Below are 24,823 nucleotides of genomic sequence, written 5' to 3' on the forward strand. Positions count from 1 at the left end.
AACAGTGAAAAGATATCATTCAGAGAAAATTAGCAGGTCTCTCTTTTGTGGCAATTTCTGCATATTTCAACACAAGGCTATTTCAAACAAAGGGTTTCCCACACAATGTAGTGAAGTTGTTCCATGATCACTTCATTTTGTCCAAAGGAAATGCAAACACACACACACATATTATGAGAGTCAGACACCTGGCCAAGATGCCCTAAGAACTTTATAAGGTAGCCTATAAATATACAAAATAAACATCCTAGAACTCTGACCTTTCATTCTTCTTCCAGCAGTTTAGGAGAATGGATTTCTTACCTATCTATTACCTACATTTCCAGTGTCTTCCACTAGGAAGCAACTTTTCTGAATAGAAAAGACCAATGCTTACTCACATTTATTCACATTCTGTTTGCATGTTTTTCAATAGTTAGCAAACCTAGAACAATTTTAGTTTTCGACATATTGGATTGGCTCTACAATCTAAGTTAACTGAACTTCGCTCCTACTGAAATCACTGGGACTTCTTTAGTCATAAGTAACTTTGCACATTGATTTCAACAGGACAATTACAAATAACTTAACATGGATCCAACCCATTATAACCACAAAAAACATGTTTTTAAAGCTATATGCAATTCGATAGGGCAAAGTGAAAGAAGACCTTCAATTATTCCTAAGTATGAAATTCTACCGACATTCACCCAAATCTTTTCCTTGAACATAGACTGCTTTGTCACCACAGTGCAGTCAACATTCCAGAAGGGCCAATGTCTCTGGGTTACATAACAATATACTCAGCCTTGATACTGAAAGCACTAATTAACATATATGAAAACAACTGCGACAGCCAGACAATGCAAAGTAATCCATTTTGCTATGACTGTTGAACACATATCAGGCAGCACTCCATGGGTTTCTCACTGGGTAGGCAAGTATTCATCTAATACTGCACACGTCCACAACAGACTGCAGTGCATAAAAACATAATGCCTGTCCTTGGCTCTTTAAATCCATTGAAAATAAGGAATTTGTAGGTCTCCTTTTCAGTTACTTTTTCATCTGGAAATATTACCTGCAGTACCAGATTATCTCAATTCTTTTCACTGATCATGCACTATTTAACATGCATGTTCCAAATGAATCAACGTGAGAAGCATGTTAGTTTCAATTACAAAAGCTTAACTCCCTGAACAATTCCTCAATAGATTAGAGCCTGGCTATTCAATGCCTTCTAACAAATGGAACATGCATCTCTAGCCACTAGGGAATTCACCCAGCATAGGTGGCGCAGAGGCCACTTGATAACTCCAATCTGCTCTATTCATTGCTTTGCCATTCATCACAGGCATCATGTCATAAAGGAAAGAGGGTGATAAGCAGCCAGATGCAAGTTAAGCTGATGTCCTATATTCCAGTTCAAAGACCAACACAGATAGTTTAAGACAATCTCCCCCCACCCACCAACCTCTAATCTTATTGGATATTACAAAATAATCTTCCAGACAACAGAAAAATTAAAAGACAAAAATGTAATACTTAAGAAAATGCTTAAAGTATTGAAGTCGGTGAGACTGAATTTTAAAGACACAACAATCAGTATCAACATCATAAAATCAGTTGTCAGAGGGCAATCACATTATGTAACCACTCACATAAATTATCTTCTGCACAACAGTTGATGACAATTATTCTTCAATTACAGGTGTTCATATCAGTAATACAAACACCAATGACCATTTTATATGGAATTGTTGTCTTGATTTGATACTCTTATTGAGCATTTTTGGTTATCTTCTATGCATAACTTTTATTTATCATACTTGTATGCTGCCTTTCCGATGAAGAATTCCATTTTATCTAGACAACAATTCTGTAAAGTAGATTATGCTGAAACACAATGGGCCAGTTCACACATAATGGCAGCAAAACATGGCTTAATTAATCCACACTTTGTAGCAGCATGTGCTAGGCAGATTCCATCGGTATTTTGCATATTCATAGTCAACCTCCAATCAGGCCAATCAGAGGTTGCCACATGACATCCAAACCTGGACACTATAGTTAATTATGAGTTAAATAACCCAGTTAACCTAACTACTTACTGTAGGTTAACTGCGGGTTGTTTAACCCACAATTAACCTATAGTGTCCAGATTCAGACATCATGTAGCAACCTCTGATTGGCATGATTGGAGGTTGAATATGCAAAATGACTGCGGAATGCACCCAGCACACACTGCGGTTGTAGCAAATCATGGGTTAATCCAAACACTACTGGTAATGTAGCCCCTGTGTTATAACTATTACTAAATCATGGGCATATATAAGTATGCAAGCCTAGGGGACCTGGCCAGAAAGTATTCATATTTAAAACATGTTCGAAACATTTACTTGCACTGAATAACATTCTGAATACTTTATGCCTCAACACTTTTTAGTGTTGCAATTTACAACACAATTGCAGTTCTCGTTTAACATTCATAAACAAACATTCCTCCCCAAAACCATTAGAAACATTTTACTATGTCATACTCTTAGGCATGCCCATCCATTAAGTTCTTAAGACTTGTCTGATCTAGTTGTTATCCATGTACCAATATAATCTGACAATTTGCAGAATAACATGTTGCAAGTGCTGCAATCTAACATCACACTAGATTTTTTTTAAAAAAAAGATAGCCTGAAGTACAGACTTGACATAAGTATGCCAACAGAATGACTGGGTCCAGACAACACGATAACCAATGGTGGTTTAAATAGTCGATGGTTAGCTATTTAACCCGCTGTTGGTTATCATGTTGTGTGGAAGGATTTTTTTTAACCAATGGTTGGTTATTTGGTCGAAATAACCCACATGAATAACCAACACCGTGCAGAGTTGACTGTTTGGACCATCATTGATTATTGTGTTGTGTGGCGGGCACTTTTAATTATTTCGCTGGCAACTGCTGGCTATTTTGTCGGCCACTGAGTCATGAGGCAAGAGCAGTCAAAGCTACAGCTGCCGCTCTAGTCCACCCAGCAGGATAGTTTTTCAGCAAGGGCTGATGGGATACTAGAGGGAGGACTGCGGGGGGAGAGAGAGCAAGGGAAGAGTGAGTCAACTCAGCATGGACTAATAGTCAACTCAACACTGATCCTAATCCACACCACAGTTGATTATTATCATGTTGTGTGGGGAGTATCCCTAGATAAACAACTGTCAAGTTGATTGTTATCCCACTGTTGACAATCATGTTGTCCGAATGCAGCCAATGGCTAGGTTCAGATTTAACGAGAAAACATGGCTTCCCATTATGTGCATAAGCCTCAGGCTCATCCACTCCCTACTCCACTCTGTGCCAGAAAAGGAGATGCCAAGGGACCCTCCTCAGGAAAATAGCCCTCATCACAGCCTGCCACATTTGTGAAGGGGAGGTGACCTAGGACAGAGCCTTTGGAAATTAGCTCACCATATAGTTAGGCCCAAAAGTACAAGCTTTTTTTCACTATCCTTGCCAAGGCAACTGTGCCATTATCCTCTGGTTGGCATGCCAACAGCATGACATGAAGCTGCAGAGACAGATGGGGATCATCCCAGCAGCTTAAATGTGATCCCTGCCCCTCCCCACTCACAAAGTTAGGAGAAAGGCTAGGGGTTATTTGGCAGCTGTGTGACCAAGTTGCCCAGAGCACTTCAGCCACACAGAGTCAAACCAACAAGCCTCCTGCCCCCCTTTCCTGCCCTGTCAGGAGAGAAGAAGCATGAACCTGGTGACTTAAATTTTTGGCTAGTGACAATCCAAATTTAGTCCCCTGCATATGGCAATAGGTTACAAGGAGCCACCGGGGTAAGTGGGAGTTGGGAGTGTCAAAATTGAAATGAAAGGGATTAGGCATAAAGAAAAAAAATCATAAATTGCAACCAAATGTTTCAGCATAGCATCTGCCAATTTCTTAATTAGTATATAAAACCAATATGCATAATATACATATTGGTATATGGAGAGAGAGAGAGAGAGAGAGAGGGAGGGAGGGAGGGAGGGAGGGAGGGAGGGAGGGAGAGAGAGAGAGAGATGTATTACGAGCACCTTTTTAATCTGACAAGTTATTAAATTCTCAGACTAAGGTCTAATTTACATAATCAACTTTGTTACCTTTTCCCAGTGTATAAACATATTTCCCCAGCACTAAAACCAGTTTCATAAATCATATGGCCAACAATTTCATATCAGTAGTCAAGCATTACAGCCATATAACAATATGGATGCAATTCTGAAAAATGCATGTGGTAGAATGTGCATGCTAGAAAATGCTTCACCACTGACAACACATAAAAGTATATTTTTGGTAATTAAGGAGAATTCCTTATAAGGGTACAGTGGAACTTAAAACAGTGAAAGCATCCCTAACCTTTACTAATGTCCCTTTGATATCATTATAGATTATCAACTCTTGCCATTCATGACAAAACAATTATTAATGATGCACAGAGAGTAATTCAAATTTTCTGCTTTTAGAAACTAAGTCCCTAGTCATAAGGATATTAAAGCAGTACTGCTAGATCAGACCAAAGGTCCATTTAGCCCAGCATCCTGGTTCCTATAGTGGCCAACCAAATGTCTTTTGGAAACCCATGAGCAGGGCAAAAGGCAAGCACCCTCATCTCTTGTTGCCAATCCCACCACTGGGTTTATGTAAGGTGCCATGATTTCACCACTTGTCCAACTGGATTGTTTTGGGTTGAATTACACAGGATTTTCTACATTGATTCCCAGGGTGTCTCACAAATAAGAGCACAGTACAAGAACAGTACAGACAAGCCCCACATCTACTTAACTTGCATATTCTAGAAATGATTTGATTGATTGATTACATTTATATACCTCCCCTGCTGAAGGTCTCTGGGCAGTTTACAAAAGTTAAAAACAGTGAACATTAAAAGTATACAAAATTTAAAACCATCAAAAACATAAACGGTATAAAAAAATGATGACAAATCCATATTTAGAGCATAGGTACATATGAATTACAACAAAGACCACCAAGCAAGTACAATATAGATTGTTAGTTGTTGGAAATCAATTGCCACACCACATTCAAATCAGATTATTTATAAGTAAGATCCATTATACTAGAAGTAACCTTAATCAGGAAATGCACAGGTCTGTTTCATTCATAACATAGAATAGTGGCACAAAAAGAGCCTTTGATCAAGTATTCCACTTGTAAGACAGTGGAAACACACAGTCTGTCCCTTTGCTTGTGCCAGTATCACACACCACTGAAAAATAAATTGCCTGGTATGCATATTTACATAAAGGAAAACAAGTGCGCACATACATGCACTTAATTTACATTCCCACACTGTAATTACATAACCACCAATTATGGTTTTCACGTGATTTATCAAGGTCCAAATCCTTAAGAATCAAATCACAGGTCCCATAAATCAAGATTGCAGAATAGTACTTCTTACCTGCAAAAGTAACCATTGAGTAACTCAGTCTTTCCCAACCTGGTGCCCTTCTACAAATCCCATCCTGACCATTGGACATGCTGACTGGGGCTGATGGGAGTTGTAGTCCAAAACACCTAGAGAGTGCTACATTAGAGAAAGCTGGATCATCAAATGTTGGGATGATTCTATGCTAAGTTAGGCAACAGCAGTGTGATCTCTATCTCTACTCTGAGGCAGTCACAACAGTGAGCCCATCTATGCAAGTCTTTCATGGGTTAGGCACACTGAATAATAGAACCTGGGATAACCTAATGAAAATAATGTACAACAATAGTTTCAGGCCAGACAAAATTAAACAATTCTTCACACAAGCAACACATAATTCATGTATGGCGTTCACTGCCACAAGATATAATGCCACTAGCTTAGTTTAGCTCATGAAGGATAGGTCCATCTATGGGTACTAGCCATAACAACTAAGTAGAATATCCACGTTCAGTGACTCTAGTTGTTGTTGGGATTGACAATGGTGGAGGTGGGGGGGATGGCATTTATGCACTGCTTGTGGGCTTCTCAAAAGCAAGTGGCTGGCCACTGTTGGAAATAGGATGCAGGAACAGATAGACACTTTTATTTGATTCAATGGGGCTCTCTTAGATAGGATTGCTACTCTAGATAGGATCCTCAGAGCAGCTACAACCCTCTAGAACTGGAACAGCAAAGGGCATGGGTAGATCACTGTTGGAAGGATTTTCAGATGCAGGAGGGAAGGACTAAACTGTTCTGTTTCATTTGCCTCACTAAGGCTGCAATTAAGGCCCAATTCAGTGAACTTAATTCTTAGTAAATGCATTCAGGACAGGACTGTCTAGCAGATACACATCTGATAACATCACTGGTGCTGAAGATGAAGTTTGGGTGAAAGTTGCTGGGTTGTGTTTAAAAGTTTCAAAATTGTAATACTTATTCAACTGAATCCAATATGTAAATTGTTATCACCAAATAGTATTGCATGTTCATGTAGTGTTTGTTGCCACACTTTTACATTTAAACTACCATCATTCACAAAGTACTTAGGACTCTGGACAACATATAAATTATGTTGCCTGTTATACAGCACTTTAATACAGAAGCAGAACATGCAGACCAGGCAAGGAAGTCTTTAAAATGCAACAACTTTAAAAGGACAAGACAGTTTTGCTACAAAAATGTTAGTGTGAAACTCCTGTTGCATCAACACATCCACATTCTATTCCCCAATCCCCTGCTTTTTGGTCATGACCTTTACCCCCTTAGGCCTGCCAATCATAACAATACAAAAATAGGAGAGGCCATAACAGCTCCCCTTTTATGTAATTCTTAAAGCTACACCAGTGACGTGGGGATTTTGACTAGCTTTCCCCAACCTGGTGCCATCCAGATGTTGTGAACTTCAACTCCCATCTGCCTCAGCGAGCATGGCTAATGGTCAGGAATCCAGGGAATTGTCATCCAAAACATTTGGAGGGCACCAGATTAGTAAGGAGGACTTTGCCTCTGCCCTCCACACACATTCTTCCCTATATCCTGGGGCCTCTTCTCAGTCCTCAACTATCATAAAGCCACTATTTTCCCTAGAGCCTCTGTGGGGTTTAATTCCTGCTAAAATGACAATTCCCCCTTTCTTCACAGAAGCAGGGCTGCAAACATTATGATACCATTATTCCCTAAGCAGTTGGAATGTTCACAACACCTCAGCCAATCAGTAAAGATTTCAATCTACCAGAAAAACAAATCATGACTTCTATTTTAGCACTTGACAAAGGGGACTTTCATTATCGTTACAAGGTGAATTTTGTAAATGCAGACCTAGCTGTTTCCTCCAGATGCTGAAATTGAGTTTCTTTATTTTTCCATCTTGTATTGACTGTGCACACTGCTGGATTTTTTAAAAGGAGGCATTTCCTGAATGCCTACTGGTGAGAAGTAAACTGAATCAACAGGATGTTATCTAAGCAAGAGAAATAATTGCTTGGGAATTACTAAGAGTTATGCAGTACTCTGACAGTCAGCTGGAAACCTGAAGACATCAAACCCACGAGGTTATTTTCATTCCCATCTCTAAAGATCAATCCCCACTAATATAAGTGTAGTTATGCAATGCAATGATCACATGAAGTTTGCAATTATATGTGGACTCTACCAAAAAAATGGCTATCATTTCAAACAAGTCAACCTCACTTATCCCACTGCTACTGAAGCTTTCCTTCCCCAGGTATAGAAGGTTATATTGTCAATTTCACATCCCCCTATTAAGCTTCAGCAGTTATAATTGATTCTAGGGTTGGATATATAAATTCCATTTTACTCTTCATCCACAAATGCTCACTGCCTAGGGCAAGCCACCATCTCTCATATTCATCATGCTATCCTACATGGATACAGGAGAACTGTTGTTGTTATTGGAAGTTTGGAGTTACAAACTAAGAGATACACAAGTGAAGTGGTGTACATTGCTCCTGAGAAACATAGTTGCATGCATAAGAGAGTTTGGTGGAGGACTCACAGGTCTATGGATCCAGGTCAGGATAGCGAGTGTCCAAAAATAGAGAGCAGGGCAGGCCTGGTCTTCATACTGAATTTCTGTCCTGTCTAAAGGCACAATCTTATATATGTTTACTCAAAAAAAGTCCTACAAGTCCCAACATTCCCCAGCTAGATTTATAAGATTTCCTTCTGTCTAAACATGCATAGTATTGCACCCTAAATAATCTAGTAAACCATAGTGTTTGAGAGTCCTCACTTTGTAATGCTACATCCAATCTAGTCTGCACCATCTCCATTTGAAAACAGGTGTGCAGGTCTTTGAAAATGAATGGTAGAGCTGTGTTCTGAATATGCACACTATTTTTCATTTGAATGAATCAATCACCAAGGAATACAGAACAGTGCATTGTGTCTCACACTTGAAACTGGCTTGAAGGAGCTTAAACTGTTATTTGAACTTGAAACACAGAATTGTGCTCTGAATGTGAGCCCTAAATTTAATTCTGGTGTTCCAATTCTCATTAAATAAACTTATGAACAAATAGAACCTCACTTTACATGGCCAACAAATACCTGGGGGATACTTTGAAAGACGGACAACTTGAATGTGAGCATATTCAGGAAGCAGCAATGAACTTGGGTCAACAATGAAAAGAGCAGAAGAGCTTCATATATAATCACTGAGATACTATGATTTTACATGAAAAAATACAAGATCTTTGTTACTTTTATTTATATTACAACTACTAGTTGCATTCTACATTCCTATCTAGTGATGGGAGAAGAATCAATAAGCAGAGACAACCGTAGCCTTGTGAATTCATTTAAAAACAACTCTCAGTTAATCTAGCTATCAGGGCACTCAGAAGTGGCATTATAGAATGCAACTAAAAGCCTTCAAGCATTCAATAAGATAAATGATCACATACTTACACCAATGTTAAAAGGGGGGGGCTCTGTCACACTGCTGCTATTCTCACTGTTACATCAACAGCTGCAACAACTACCAGAAAAGTATTGCCTTCACAACTTTCTCCTGTAGGGAAAAGGGCCTGAAGCAGCACGCAGGGGCTGCAGGAGTTTTCACACTAAAGAATGACAGGAACTTTGGCTGCAATTCTATGACCATTTACTTCAGAATTCAGTGAAATTATTCCTGAGTAAGATCTGATAGGGTCCGGATGTTGCATGTATACTTTTTGTTTTCCATCTGAGCCATAGAAAAAGGGGCCTGAAAAGAATCTTCTGGGACAAGACGAAGAAAACAACAACAGCACACCACGTATCCGGATTAATGTTAGCGTTTTAATAAATGTCCCTTAAACCAGAACATAAAACTTCCGAGATGCTCACTTTCACCAAAACACTTGGAAGTCCAAATAAAATAACACAAATGAGATTAGGTGCTGCCCCTCGTTTTTAGTATCGCTAAAGGCAAAAATAAATAAAATAGGATCTATCGATCCAATTGCTCCAGAGGCAATCCAAGTAAAATCAAACGCACTGTTTGAGTGTGGCTCGGCGTCAGCAGCAGCAGTGGTGAAGCTGAACATCGGGCAGCCAGCCATCCACCCTGCTTTCCCAGAGAAAGATCCCTTGCAGAAACAGCAGGGTAGGCGGAAGCTGCAGCGGCGGCGCCTATTGTGGACGCAGGGGATGCAGCAACCTCCTGCTGGGCGAAGCGGTGACCGCGGGTCAGCTGCAATTTTAAGCGACGGGTGTGGGTGGGAGAGGAGTCAATAACCACCCTTCTCACCCCCAATGCCCACCCATGCGCTACTTTGGGGGGCAGCCCCCTCGATGTCTGACCTGCTGGCCGAGGAGCTGCACTCCGGCTCCTCCATGGCTCTGGCGGCGGCAGCGGTGGCGGCGGCGGAGTCTCTCATGCGTGCACCAATACAAGCATAGCGTCAGCGGGAGCCCTTGTGCAGCCCGGTCCGGCGAGACGAAGGCAGCGCGCACGGCGAGTCCAGAAACCGAGGCCGGAGGTGTCACTCACGACCCGGCTGCAGAGGACCGGCCGCGGAGAGCCAGCCGTGCGGCCGCCATCTTGAAAAGAGGCTCCGAGAGGAGTGAAGCCGGGAGCATCGGTAGTACGGAGCGCGTCTAGGGACAAAGCCCGCCACAGGCGATCTCGTTCGCTCTTGTTGCTCAGAGAATGGAATGGAGCGCCGCCCGGAAGGCGAGAACGGAGCAGAACGTTCTGTCTACTCGCCGCCGCCGCCGCCGCTGCAGCGATTACTGCCCTGGAAGCGAGACGAGGGTGGGAGGAGGGAGGGACAGAGATAGGCAGAGCGTCTGTGGGAGGAATGTAACTTTACTCCTTTCGAGATTCCTTTTCCTTACAGGTCCATGATTCAAGCTCATCGTGCGTAATTTCTACAAAATGATTGCTATTACAGCATCAGCGCCTCGCGGGCTGATGGCTGGTCTCTTCTGACGGAGAGAAAGCTCTGTGCGTTATCTCCCAGCGATAAGGAGGGTAATTTGGAGCTTAAAAAGTGGGATTCCACAGTAGCCGTGGGGCGTGGGGTGGGAGGAATGACTTTTTTTAAAAAAATAAATAAATAACGCTGGTCGCAGTTTCTTCTGAATGCCAGCTGTAGGAGAAAGTACAAGGTAGGGGTCACAGAGAAGCTAGCTTACTCATACGTCTGCCTCATTGATTCCAGTGTGATTTACTCATTATAGCTGCAATTGTATACGCATTTACTTGGGAGTAACTCACACGCGCACAGTGGTGCTTACTCACACGCGCACAGTGGGCCGCTGGTCTGGACGTTTGCTTAGGGTTGTGGCTGCATCACCTTATGGGGCTTCTAAAGGACGGCTCCTAGTGCTACCAATTGGAAAGCATCACGCAGCTAGTCTGTCTTTTTCTACGAACAGATTTTCTGCAGTAAGAAAAAAAGAAAACGGAAGAAGCGGCGGTAAGGGTTGTGAGAGGAAGGTGACAATGTCTGGAAACCACAAGCATGCACATCCAGTGAAATTTTGAATGAGGCAGGGTGATGACGCAAGAAATACCTCATCTGGAAGCACCTGCTATGCAGTAGTTCCATCATTCCCTCAGCTGATTTTGGGGTGATCCTAGACGAGGGTGTTATCATGTAATTGCCCTGCCTCATTCATGGAATTTTACATTGGTAAGGGGTGTCCAGCTGACATCTTCATCTTGTAACCTCCTCAGTTTTCCCACTGCTGTCTACCTTTTGTCTTTCCACCAAAAAAAAAAACACTGAGGAAGAATATGGAATAGCTTGCACAGTGTCTTTTGATTGATAGTGCTAGAAGCCTTCCATCCAAAGCACCCTTTGGGGAAAGAAGAAGTGCTGGGAAAACAGAAGGGTCACAAAGATGACGATGATGTCCTCTGGACTCCCTGTAAAAATATGAAAGAGGTCAGGCACTGGCATGATAAGAACCTTGCTGGAAACATCCTTAGTCTTCCCTCCTTAGACTCTGATAATGGCATTTAAGATTTCACTAAATATCACCCAATACTCTTATTAAACTAATATTTCAAAGGGCTTTTTCATACATGAAATCTGTTCTTGTACATGTAAGCAGTACAAGCACAGATTTCATTTATGAAAATGTCATTAAAATGTTAGTTTAACAAGAGTGCATGTAAGCAATCCTGACCACCCCTTGGTACAGATGGCATGGAATAAGCATCTCCATGATTACAGAAATGGTTGCCAGCCAGTGATCATCACACAATGCACTTCTTTAGGCTGGTGTATGGATGCATGTGTCCAGATGGATCAAGACTGCTTGTGTGTACACTAACAGCGGAGTGGGAATCCGCCTCATAGTCATAATGCAGACCAAATAAATCCAAGATCCCTTAGAGTGTTTGGTCGATAATAAATGTTAGCTTTACCATTTTCTCAGGGGTAGGTGAACTTTTCTCTTAATACCACACAAATAGATGTGTGTGTGTGTGTGTGAGAGAGAGAGAGAGAGAGATCAAGGATGGAGGGTGATATCAAGCCTGTGATGAAAAATTAATAAATTCTTTTTTCTTTCAAACTGTCAGTACATCCCACTAATGTTGGCTTGTTGCACTGAATTTGCTCAAAACCCTCACCATTTTGTATTTAGTATTCACCATGAGGATTGCTTTGTTCTCTCTCTAAATGTATCCAAGTGGCAGACACGTTGACTTTGTCCCCTGCTCATTTATAAATTGGAAATATTTAGCAGGCAGTGCGTAATTATTAGCTCTATTTTTCATCCTCAGATAGCTTTTATCCACAAGCGGCAGCAACATAAAATAAACCATCTGTGCACTAGCACAGCAGATGGTGTCAGATTGTGAGATCTTTGGTTAGTAACAGATTAAAGGTGCAATCCTTTGCATGTTTACACAGAAAAAAGTCCTATAACTGCCAGCTTTCCCCAGTCAGCATGGCATGTTGGGGAATGCTGGAAGTTTGCAGGGGGGTGGTTCTGTCTAAACATGCATAGGATTTCACACTAAATTTGCAATCCTATGCCCACTTAATTAACTTCACTGGACTTAGTAAGACTTAGTAAAAGCGTATAGCATTGCAGTTGTTTGTATGTACAATGTAATATGGAATCTGGCAAAAACATCAGTAATTTCAGTGTGCAGACTGCCTTATCACCTTATTTAGCAGCACAATAATTATCGATTCCATGTTGAGTAAGTGCAATGGAAGTAATTGGGGATTACTTCTGAGTTTGGCAGGCTGTTTTCATGACAGAGGTGGATATTTCAAAGAAATGACAGTCATCTGAAAGCACAGGCTCATTTGGGGCAGACGAAAAAGTATTAACAATATGCCAAGGTGCTGTGCTGATTGAGGTCCCAAAGATTTGCAAGATGGGAAAATCTGTCACAAAATGAATTGGCAAAACTGTGACTTTTTACAGCATGAAAATGTGCACTTACTGCAGGGAGAGGTGAATATAATTTATTTATTTATTTATTACATTTCTATACTGCCCAATAGCCGGAGCTCTCTGGGCGGTTCACAAAAATGAAAAACATTCAAAGTATAAAACAACAGTATAAAACCATAATATAAAATACAATATAAAAGCTCAACCAGATAAAAACAGCAGCAATGCAAAATTACAAATTTAAAACACCAAGTTAAAATTTATTTATAGACTGTTAAAATGCTGGGAGAATAAAAAGGTCTTCACCTGGCGTCTAAAAGGATATAATGTAGGTGCCAAGCGAACCTCCTTAGGGAGCTCATTCCACAGCAACACCAACTGTAATGATTGAGCCAAGTGAAGGAAAGTAAACCAGCTGCTCTTCCTTGTTAGGGCTACAATCATAGGATTCAGAGACCCTCCTGGTATTATCATCCAGAAGAGTCATAATACCAGTCCAGGCTGTGTGTGTGTGTGCTATGCTGGAGCCAGACATCATCCCCAGAATGGGAAGTCTGCTTTAGGCAAAAGAGGTTTGATTGATGAGATGAACCCCTTTTCTATCAAACCATGGTGAAAGTAGAGAGTACTGTAGACCTCGTTACTGCACTTGCACTATAGAGTTAGGGTAGGGATAGGCAACCTTTTGGGGCCCAGAGGCACATTTAACAATTTGAGAACTTGCCCTGGACACCACCACAAACTGACTGGCATGGCCGGTCACTATCTTCATTTCCTAAGAATGTCTCTGAACCCCAACATATCGCCTAGAGGCATTCGTGAAGATGGCAGCAGCTGGAGACCCCCATTTTGCTTTGAAGTGATCCCAGCTGCCAGTAAAATAAACTAACACAAAAAAAAACTGGAAGAGATACAGCACCTTGGAGGGTGCCAGGAAATGTGTCTTGGGACGTATTGGTGCCTGCCAGTACCACATTGCCTACCCTTGAGTTTGGGGAAGGATATTGAAAAGTAGACAGGAAGAGCCTTTGCTATGGATGATAAAGATAGTAATCAAAACCTCTGCACACGGTTCCTCTGGCCATACACATGCATATTCAAAAACTTTGCCAGTCCATCAGCACATCTGCTGTCATGCTTCTCTAATTTGTTGCCATATGGTTTGTGCACTGGAATGAGGCATATTAATCTCTCAGAAGGAATAGCTACATTGTATAGATGAGTGTGCCAGCGGTTGACTGAAAGACTGAGTGTAATGCAGTTCTCAAATTCCCTCCCACAGAAACTGCCCCACTTATTATGATGTTCTATTCATAGCAGTTATCATTTAATGACAACCCAGCATATGATCTCTTTATGAGGGCTTGAATAGTTTTAATCACTGTTGCCATTAATTTGGTATAAGAACCTAAAAGTGCAATTTTTTTTCAAATCCATGTTTCTTTCAAGGAGCTCCAAGTGGCATATACGCCACATAGGGCCGAAGGACAGTGACTGGACCAGGGTCACCCAGCAAGTTCATAGATGAACGAAGATCTGAATCCAGATCTTCAGTGCTATCCATTGCTGGGTGGGCTGAGAAAGGAGTATACAACAACCATGCTGTATAGTTCAGTCATACCCCTTTTGCAGGTTGGAGGCTATGCCAAGAGAGAGTAGCTTAGAGCAGTGTTACATTGTAGTCCACTGTTAATATTGCTAGACAAAGGTGGAGCTACTTAAATTGCTCCTCACACCTCTCCCCAAGCCAAAGCAAGCACTCAGTTACATGGAGAAGCTTCATGTTCCACTGATTTGCATGCAGACTGGTTGCATTTTTAATTGTTCAAAAAGTTAAAAGAAATCTTTTGCACCTGACATAAGACTCAAGGTAAAGCAGGGATTCCTCTCTTTGATGATAACTCTAGTTTTCAACCCTCTCAGCCATAGTCTCAAATATCACCTGCTTTGCATGCAGGTCCCAGATTCGATCCCTGGTAAGTCTAGGAGATAATTATGCCTGGAGCACTACTGCCCGTCAGTGTTGACAATATGGGTTAATATGGATTAATAATCTGACCCAGTACGGCAGCTTCCGATGTTCATAACACCTGCACACCAGGGATACATGGCAACGTCTTGTTGTGAGGTCTCACGTGTTCTCTATATTCTCTGCATTTAGAGGGAAAATGGCACCACACACACACACACACACACACACACACACACACACGGGAGATATCAACAGGCTTGGCTGGAGGAACCCCAAGGTTTGCAGAAGTACAAACAAACAAACAAAATCTTTAGGGAAAAAAACCTTAAGTGTGCAATCCTCTGCATGGGAGTTGTAGGGCTCTTTTCAATCTAAACGTACATAGGATTGCACCCTAAGGAAAGGAAACCCTCCCCACCCCAAAAAAGACAGTGCAAGGAGAACTAAACATACTAAGCAACCACAGCATGCAGGGGGAATGGAATGGAGTCTCCTGGAGGAGGACATGGCTGACTAACTGGAACACTGCCCAGAATATTCCACACTGCAACATTTTGCTGCAAGTCCCGTGTGTGTGTGTGTGTACATTATATCTAATAGTATAAGCTTTTCCTCAGTCAAAGGTTTCTGATGCAATACATTCCTTTTCTGAAGTCTATTGTTGCCAGTCCTGCAAAGTTTGATAGCTAGGATATGTTAGGAGCCCCCACCCACCCCACAAAAAAACCTTGACAGAGGAAAGGGTATTTTGGGCTCAGCACTGTCAGCTCACATTCTCCATGTCAGATCCTGCTAGTCTTTGGTGCCATTAAGTCATTGCTATTCTAGGAGCATTTAAGTCATGATACCATAAGGTCAGAAACATTCTTGGGATTCATCCCTTCTTGCTTCTGCCAGCTAAAGTATTCATCTCCACTTCCTGTCTTGAAAAGCAATTAGACATTACAGCGCATCTGGTCTTATGTAATGGCTATTCGTTTTGTCAATTTTGTTGGCAGATAAGGTCAATTTCTGTACATGGAGACACTGTGGGTTGTATCCAAGGGTATCCTTCCATCAATGGGATGGACACACCACTGTTCCAGAGGTCGGGGGATCCTCTGGAACAGATTTGGAGGGTGTACGGGGGGAGGGAAGCGACTCACCTCACATTTCTGCTACAAGTGCCAAAATCCATTCCCACTGCCATAGACTTTCCACCATTATTATTATTATTATTACATTTCAAGGAGCTCATGACAGCATCCATAACTGTTAGCCTGATTTGTTTTCCCAACAGCCTTGTGAGGTAGGTTACACTTGAGAGATGGTGACTGCCCCAGATGACTGAGTGAGATTTCGTGGGCTTTATTTAATCCAGGTCTCCCCACTCCAAGTCCAACACCACACTGCCTTTCAGCACAGGGTGCTATGCGCAGGAAGAGATTAAGCTCAATGCCCTCTGACTAATTCATTTGACAACAGAAACAAGTTCAACGCAGCAACTGCCAATGGACACAATAGGAATTGAAGCACTGGAGATGGCTGAGGTTTGGGCTGTCTTTGCTTTTAAAGAGTTGACATCACTTTGGTGTCAGTTTCCTCTTTTGCTGAACTTGTGTCCTCATTCGACCTTGGCTTTCCTGTTTGCCCCATATCTTTTTCATCTTGTTAAATTTTTTTTTAAGGAAAGTAGAACTTACTGCAACAAGAATAATGGACAAGGGGAATGATATGAGAAGTACAGAAATACTGAACTGCATTTGGTTTGAACAGTGTGGCAAATCTGCTAAAGATGACACACATGTCATGTTCAATATCTATGAGGTTTCCTAGAATGATTGCCCTGTGCCAGTTGTGCTTTTAAGTCACGGGTACAGAACCTAAGGCCTGGGGTCCAAATCTGACCCCCTTCCTGGGCCCCAAATCTTCCCCACCCCCTTTACACCACCCACCAATCATTTGGTGGTTTCCTGGCTTTTGTGCAGCTTTTCTAACATTTATTTATTTACTTATTTATTTCATTTATATACCACCCCATAGCCGAAGTTCTCTGGGCAGTTTACAAAAGTTAAAAACACTGAACGTTAAAAACAAATATACAAAATTTAAAATCATCAAAAGCATAAAAGCCACTCCTAAGGCTTAGTTACAGGCAATATTTTGGTCCCACCCCCTTTCTCTATCGGCCCTGCCCACCACTGGAATGCACACACACACCTTGAAAGCTTTTCTGAAATGGAAATCCAGCCCTCAGACTGAAAGAGGTTCTGCACATCTGTTTCAAGCCATCGATGACTTCCAGGGTGCATGCAGCTGTGAGTCAGCTAGCACCTTATTTATATAGCGTTGCTTCAGGGTATTATGGGTAACTAAAATGGTGAGCAGCCCGCAGAGGGAGGGGCAGGGCTGGCATTAGCAGTGGGTCCCAACAGGGCCCTGGGAGCTCCCCTATGATGGTGGGTGCTGATGCTATCCCTAATAAATGATCCAACACCTAGCAGTAGAACTAGATACTTTGACCAAAAAAAAATTGTGTCAACAAAAAGTTGGCACAAAAACATTTCTTGCTGAAAAGTCCATCAGCAAAAGACTTGGTTGGACCAAATTGTTGAACATTGGAAACTATGGGTTGGATTAATTAAACAATATGTTGACTGCGGGGAAGGATCAGGTGCGGTTCACACATTAACCTTGGGTAGTTGTGAACGAGTGAGAGTAATTGAGTATATTAGCTCCTGGCTGTTCACCCACTACTCCCACTGAGCTAAATAACCAAGAGACATTCTATCCCTGTGTTGTTTATTGTGACCTCTGAATCCAGTATTGGAGGTTGTTGAGGGAGGAACAACCCATACATGTAACTCAGAAACAAACCATGGAGCATCCCTGGGTTGTTTAGCTCTACCCAACTGCAGCAGTAAAAATCATGTTGCGAGAACTAGCATGAAGGTTCCACTTCATTTTCAAACAAGCCATATTTTAACAAACCATGGGTTGCTGCGACTTGTGAACTGTGTCAAGTCCCCCCTTTTCTCCAAGGAGCTCATAGTGTGATAGTTGTCATCCCCCCTCCAATAGGACCCCCATCTCATCCTATTTGCCACATCCAGTCCCTCCCTGACAACAGCTCAGCATGTCTACCAGCTCCCTGAACTCTGGCATAAAGTAGAGATAGAGCTGGGTGTCACTAGCATCATAGATACTGAAGTCCAAATCTCTGGACAATCTCTTTCAACAGTTTGGATGGAAACCATTGGAACCCAATAATTAATCAACAGCCACAAGTAAGAGCAGCAATACCCCTGCCCTGCCCCTCCTCACAGCATCATCTTACCCTTGAGGAATGCCTGGAGCAACCATGAACCTGTGGCTCCAGGACCTTTCCTGCCAGGTTCCTACCATGGCTTGTTTTCAGATTTTCTATTAGTTAGATTTTTAAAAAACAACAACAACAGTTGAGAGGGACTGAAGTTAAAATACGAAACGTTGATTTTTCTGCAGTGGCCTCAGAGCTATGGCATGCACCATCTGGCTCATTTTTTCCAGTTTAGAAGCAAGTGAAAGTGATTCATATTCCACCAAGTTTTGGGGAGCTCTTGTTTTAAACTTGCTTTTGGTCTTTGTAAAATTTAATCGTTTTATTCTGTAAGCCAACTTGGAAACTTTGTTAGGAGGGAAACAACATGAATAGCAGGTGCCATCTTTAATGGTGTTTTGGCACCTGGTGAAAATGCATTCATTTACTCAGGCACTTGCTCATTTTAATACCTTGCTACATGTTGAGTTTATTTTGGAGTTTGTTTGTTTTTATCTTTACCTTATATTTTAATTGTAATCTTAATGGATTTTGTACACTGCCCTGTGATTTGGTAATGAAGGGCAGTAGATACATATTTTGTATATGTTAATTAGTTCTCAAAATAAATGGGATAAATGAAATTAAATCACATCAAGAGAATGGGAGTCAGCAAATCCCCAGCTTGATAGAAGCCCATATGGTAAATTACCCATCTGATTCTAAAGGGTCTTCTAGATTGTTCATCCAAATGATTCTCCAAGAGATTCACCAACCACCTTTTTTTTATTAGGATTATATGTTACTCTTCCATCTAACAAAGGATTGCTGACAAACCTGTCTGTTGGTCTATCAAAGATATGACTAGTTACAAAGTTCTGTCCAGAAGTTACATAACTGTATCTTGCCTGCATGAGGTCATAAAGCTATTTATCATCCAGCTCCCTAATTAGGTATTTTAAACTTGAGTCAGTCTAAGTTTAGCCACTGTAACCTTTTGATCAGCTTCTTGATGGGAAGCTGCTCTAATGTAAAATCTAAATGATAAGCAGTGAAAAGAAATTAAACTCTTTTTTTACAAATAATGATAATAATAATAATATATTTATTTATTTATTTCTTACCCGCCTCTCCCTCTGGATTGAGGCGGGGAACAACATTAAATACAACAATACAATATATAAAACTGGTTGAAAGAGCATATAAAACCGATATAATATTAAAATAACAATCACAACATCTTAAAATCCATTTGGGTAGGCCTGCTGGAAGAGATTAGTCTTTATGGCTGACTTAAACTCAGGGAGAGTATTAAGCTGACAAATCTCTTCCAGCAGGCCATTCCACCGTCTGGGGGCGGCAGAAGAAAAGGTCCTCTGGGTAACAGTTGTCAGCCTAGTTGTGGCTGACTGGAGTAAATTCTTCCCAGGGGACCTGAGTGTGTGGGGCAGATTGCATGGGAGAAAGCGATCACGCAGGTAATCTGGACCCAAACCATGTAGGGCTTTTAATAACCAACACTTTATACTTCGCCTGGAAACTAATTGGCAGCCAGTGAAGTGATGATGATGATGATGATGATGATGATGACGACATTATCATCATCCGTATTTTTTTCCAGCTTCTCCCTCTGGATCGAGGCGGGGAACAACATTTTAAAGTTGGTACCTATATAAATGAACCTGATACCTATATAAATGAAGCAGAGCCATGGATTATATAAAACTTAAGAAATCAAATTTTCTTTATTGCATTTGTATCTCATCCTTCCTCCAAGGAAATGTGAACTTCTGAGAACTTTCTTATTCACAAAGGTTGCAACTCTACACACCATAAGGCTATTTAAGCAGCATTACTCTATCAAGATTGCAGCCAAAGACATTTTAATTTATTTTTGTTGCATGGTCACTGTTTAACCATATTTTCCAGTTATTGATATTATTATTATGTCTTTTTATTCTTGCCTAATTTTCTTACTTAATTTTTAATTGTGAATCTTAATACTTTTTGTACATCATTTTGAATAATTCTGGAAGTTCTGATAGTTTATGAATAAATTTTATTTATTTATTTATTTATTTATTACATTTTTATACCGCCCAATAGCCGAAGCTCTCTGGGCGGTTCACAAAAATTAAAATCATCATAAAACAACCAACAAGTTAAAAATACAAATACAAAATACAATATAAAAAGCACAACCAGGATAAAACCAAGCAGCAAAATTGATATAAGGTTAAAATACAGAGTTAAAACAGTATAATTTAAATTTAAGTTAAAATTAAGTGTTAAAATACTGAGTGAATAAAAAGGTCTTCAGCTGGCGACGAAAGGAGTAAATAAGGATCCCAGAGTTTTGTAACAACTCTTTGAGATGTTCCCCAACCTGGCACCCTCCTGATGTGTTGGACTACAACTCCCACAATCCTGAGCCAGCATGGCTCTGCACTGGAACATATGAAAATCTACCAAGGAGGAGGGGGGCCCTGAGTATACACAGACTTTTCCTAGCTAGCCCCTGAGTAAATCCCAATCTTTTTATTGCGGTGAGATTGTTAAGGAAAGCTCTAAGAATGGGGGTGTGTTCTGCCATAGCTTTAATCCAAGCAGGGAGAAAGTAAGCAGTGCTGAGAAATTAAAGGGCAGGATAGTATAGTACTACACAGCATTAGGATTTCTTAATATCAGTGGAACCCCAAGTTGCACATTTACCATAAAGTCAAAGCACTGTCTTCTGTCATGCTTCACTGAGGTCAACAGCTGATGCCCTTGATTTAGCTCTAAACTGGAAGTGCGTAAAGCAGCCAGGAGACATCCCTCTACTTAGAATCAGCCACCCAGGCTGTAGGACCCACACTTGGAGCATCTTTTTACTGCTGGCCCTCAGTTCATGTGAAGGAACATGAGAAGTAATAAAGAGTGCCTCTAAGCATACCCAGAGTAAATTTCCCCTGCCTCTGAATAGCTTCAGCCCACGGGGTTAAGAGACAAGACTGCTAGGTCAGAGGATACAAATCTGAATCAGGGAGACTAAGGACCAACAGCTCATTGAACTATTGCTATAGATCAGCCTTCCTCAACCTGGGGCGCTCCAGATGTGTTGGACTGCATCTCCCAGAATGCCCCAGCCAGCTGGCTGGGGCATTCTGGGAGTTGTAGTCCAACACATCTGGAGCGCCCCAGGTTGAGGAAGGCTGCTATAGATGGTGAGCCTTCCTTCTCCAAAATCCTGACTCTCAGTGTTTTCCAAGCTTCAGAGAGCTGGCACACTTATTTTCAGAATTAAAAGAGCAGGTTATTTACTCTCAACACACTCCAAAAAGAAACCTTTTGGTGTTGAAGAGCAAGATTTACCCACCCTCAGGGGAGCCAAAGCAATAGGAGAGGGGCCACAGCTCAGCAGCAGAGCACCTGGTTTCCTTGCAAAAGGCCTCAGCATCAATCCCTGACACCTCCACTTAGAAGGCTCAGGTAGCAGGTGATGGGAAAGCCTAGACAATACTGGATTCAATGGACAAAGAGCCCCATCCCATCTAGGTCAAACATGCGGCTCCTGTCGCTTCTTCTGTCACCGCTCCAACATGGCTTACTGAAAACAGGACATAATTAGGCTCATTCAGGTAGCAGAGAGCAGCAACCGGATTTTCTCGGGGGTGGGTGGGTTTGCAGCGCAACAAAGGCTAGAAGGGGTGGAAGACATGCGAGAGGCTGACGACATCATGTGAGTAATCCGTGAGTGCCCAGTAACGAGCATGCGGTAAAGTGCTCCTCAGATGGAGCTTAAATACTTTGAACTGGTACTACTATTCAGCTTCCTATGTACAACACGAGCATTTCTGTATGAGTCACCGATCAGGGCACGACTCCTGACTGGAGCAATGACTCACACAGACATAAGCGAGGCAGTCTCTTCTTTTTTAACAAAGAAACAAACAAACAAACAGGTAATTCACTCCCATCGCCATAACATTAGGAGCGACTGAAAACTCCAATCACACCCAATGCAGAGATACAGATCCCCTCACCACTAATTCTAGATCCTTGTACAACCACCAGCACCCTAATGAAAAGAGAGAGGGGAAAATATCTGTCAACACACACACACACGCGCACACGCACACACACACACACACACACACACACACGTTAAAATCACCTTGAAGGCAATTCTTGGGTGTGATACGGCAGTGTTTGATTCACCTGAAATTAGCCAGCTTGCTCTGTACATTTTGTTTAATGTACCCATTTTTTATTATTATTTCTCAGATGGGGGATATGCAAAGAGTCAGAGCTACTGCATGCCTCTTGGACTGATGTGACACCACGGGCTATTAATACACATAAGGCTGCTTCATTAGCACAGGCCTGTAGCTCAGGGTTACAGCACATGGTTTGCATGTATTATGTCCCAGGCTTCGTCTCCCACATGTCCAGGAGGGCTGGGGAATAAAGACCCTTGTCTAAAACCCTGGAAAGTAACTGCCAGTCAGTGAAGAAAAAACAGTGATGTGGGTTTTCCGGGCTGGGGATGGGTGGGGATGAACTGGATGCTAAAGAGGCTAATTTGCATAAGGTAATTTCCATTGGAAATTTTTCTGGTGCCCTAGAGAGCGATCTAATAATTTAGCGTCTTTACTAGTATTTCTTAAGCAAAAAAAAGTGATACCAATAATTTGTCTCCATATACCACAAGTAAATGTTTGAGTGGGGGAAGGGTTTAAAATAATAAATAAATAAGTTAAAACGCTCTTAAGGTGCAACCCTATGCATGATAAGACAGAGAAAAGGCCTACAACTCACTGGTATGCCCCAACCAGCATGGCCTTTTCTCTTTCTAAATGTGTATAGGATTGTGCCCTTCATGTGATTTAAATGTTATGTAGAACAGGGATGGGGAACCTCCAGCCCATGGGCTTCCTCCATTGGCTCTGCCCCCTCTGCTCCCCAAGCCCCACACCCGCTCCAAGCCACACTTTTGCGAGCCTACTGGGGGATGGGGGGGGGGCAAGAGGTGTGGAGATCAATCCACAGTGTTATCTCCAATCTGTCCTTGGAAGTAAAGTAAGGATTCCCCTTTGCACTGCTCCCCCATTCAATCTCTGAGATAACAGCAGGGATTCCCCTGACTTAGCGCATCGCTCACCCTCCTACCTGAGCGAGTGAGCAGTGCATTAATTGCTTCCCAGGCCAAAGGCACTGGGTGAAGAACAAATCCTCCATCTGGCGTCTCAGCGGGGAGACTTCCGCTTGTGCCTGCTTTCCCTGTCTGGGGAAAGCACACACACACCCTGGAGCCAGGGCAAAGGGAACGGTTTCTCTCCTTTTATTTAGCGAAAAGGAAAGAGTCGTCTTGGCACGAGTAAAGTGCAGGTTTAACTTCAGTCAAGTCCCACCAGCACTAAGACCTAGAATTTGTCGGTACCATTGCTGTGTCTCAGAATATATACAGAAGCATTAATGCCTCTGGACTCAAGACACTTCCTCATTATTAAATATATTCAGAGAGAAGGGCCTTAGGAATATACAAGGATGAACAGCTATTGGGACTTTCAACTAGATCAGTAGAAAGAGACATCCAGATTAAAGTGTAAGGTTTTTAAACGTTGCAAAGCAAACATTGAACATTTTTTTGAACATTCCTTGTTTCCCAGAATGTTCCACTGGAAAGGTTTTGTTAAGAAGTGGGACTTCAAGTCATCGTGGGGCATGTCTACACCTTCAGGGTGTAGAGGGAAGGAGGGGGAAGGATCGTGGACTTACCTGCTTCCGCGATCCTCCCCCAGAGTCTTGACAGTCGTGTGACATCCCAGAAGGAAAGAGGGACATTGCAGTCACATTTTTTTTTCAAACAAGGGAGAAAAGTGCCATTGCGCTCCTCCGGAACTGTTAGTAAACAAAAAACAAAAAACCCAACCCCACTCCCCACCCCCCACGGGGACACACTGCCCCTGCACAGCTCTGTTCCCATTTTAAGAGCCCTGCTACTCTTGGGGAGGAAGGGATGTAGTGGCCACATGGATGGTCCCGGGATTGCAGAAAAATTGGGTTTTCCACAGTTCTCAATATCCTGGGGAAAGTCCTTGGTCGTCCCGGGTTGCCCCCGGGATCCCCTGTACATCATTTGAATGCACAGGGATGATCCGGGGACGACCCCAGGATATAGGCATGGTATAGACATGCCCATGCAGAGTGAGCCTTTGCATGTTTACTGAGAACATACACTAAGGTGATGTTGCCTTGGACTGCAACCTCTAAAGCTGTTTCCAAATGCAGGGAGAGGCAGGATAGAAGCCCTAGAGACTGGTGGGGAAGGAGGTTGACAGCAGATTTGCAGAATAAAGGGGGCTATAAGGGATGTAAAGAGGCGCAAAGAAGGAAGTGCTGCCAGAGACAGAGGTGGAGTGCTCAAAACCTAAGGACTTAGAAGTTTGATATTGGGCACCAGAATTGTGTTAGGAGCATGAAGCTAACGGCAACAAGCTTGGTGACAGAAATGAGTCCAGTAAACAGCAGCTACTGTCGCTTATCCTGCTCTGTCTCTGGAACCAATATGGCAGCAATGCTTCTAACAGCATCAGCGAAGATGGTTATTAAATGGGACTGAAGCTTGTTGGCCTATAGGAGTGAAAGGTTAACCTGTCTTATCCCCTGCCCCCATTTCCTTTTAATGTAATGGTTAAGGAAAGAAACAAAACTCATAATGTTCATAAGCTGCAGGAGGGGATACATAAAAAGCCCCTCGTGAGTGT

The 24,823-nt window shown here is 42.1% G+C and overlaps 1 protein-coding gene across 4 annotated transcripts in view; it reads right to left on the reverse strand.

Moving 5' to 3' along the window:
• MAP3K4 (mitogen-activated protein kinase kinase kinase 4) overlaps nucleotides 1-9,984 on the reverse strand; it is a 66,909-nt gene extending 56,925 nt beyond the window's left edge. For 2 of the 4 annotated variants that reach the window (XM_063124466.1, XM_063124465.1), the window contains exon 1: nucleotides 9,763-9,984. In XM_063124466.1, coding sequence (XP_062980536.1) covers nucleotides 9,763-9,839 — 77 coding nt within the window. In that variant the 5' untranslated portion in view covers nucleotides 9,840-9,984. The remainder of the gene's footprint in view (nucleotides 1-9,762) is intronic. The other 2 variants (XM_063124468.1, XM_063124467.1) reach the window with 1 other exon arrangement.
• Nucleotides 9,985-24,823: the final 14,839 nt, after the last annotated feature.

This window comes from Elgaria multicarinata, chromosome 4 (assembly GCF_023053635.1).
Source record: "Elgaria multicarinata webbii isolate HBS135686 ecotype San Diego chromosome 4, rElgMul1.1.pri, whole genome shotgun sequence".
Taxonomy (NCBI): Eukaryota; Metazoa; Chordata; class Lepidosauria; order Squamata; family Anguidae; genus Elgaria; species Elgaria multicarinata.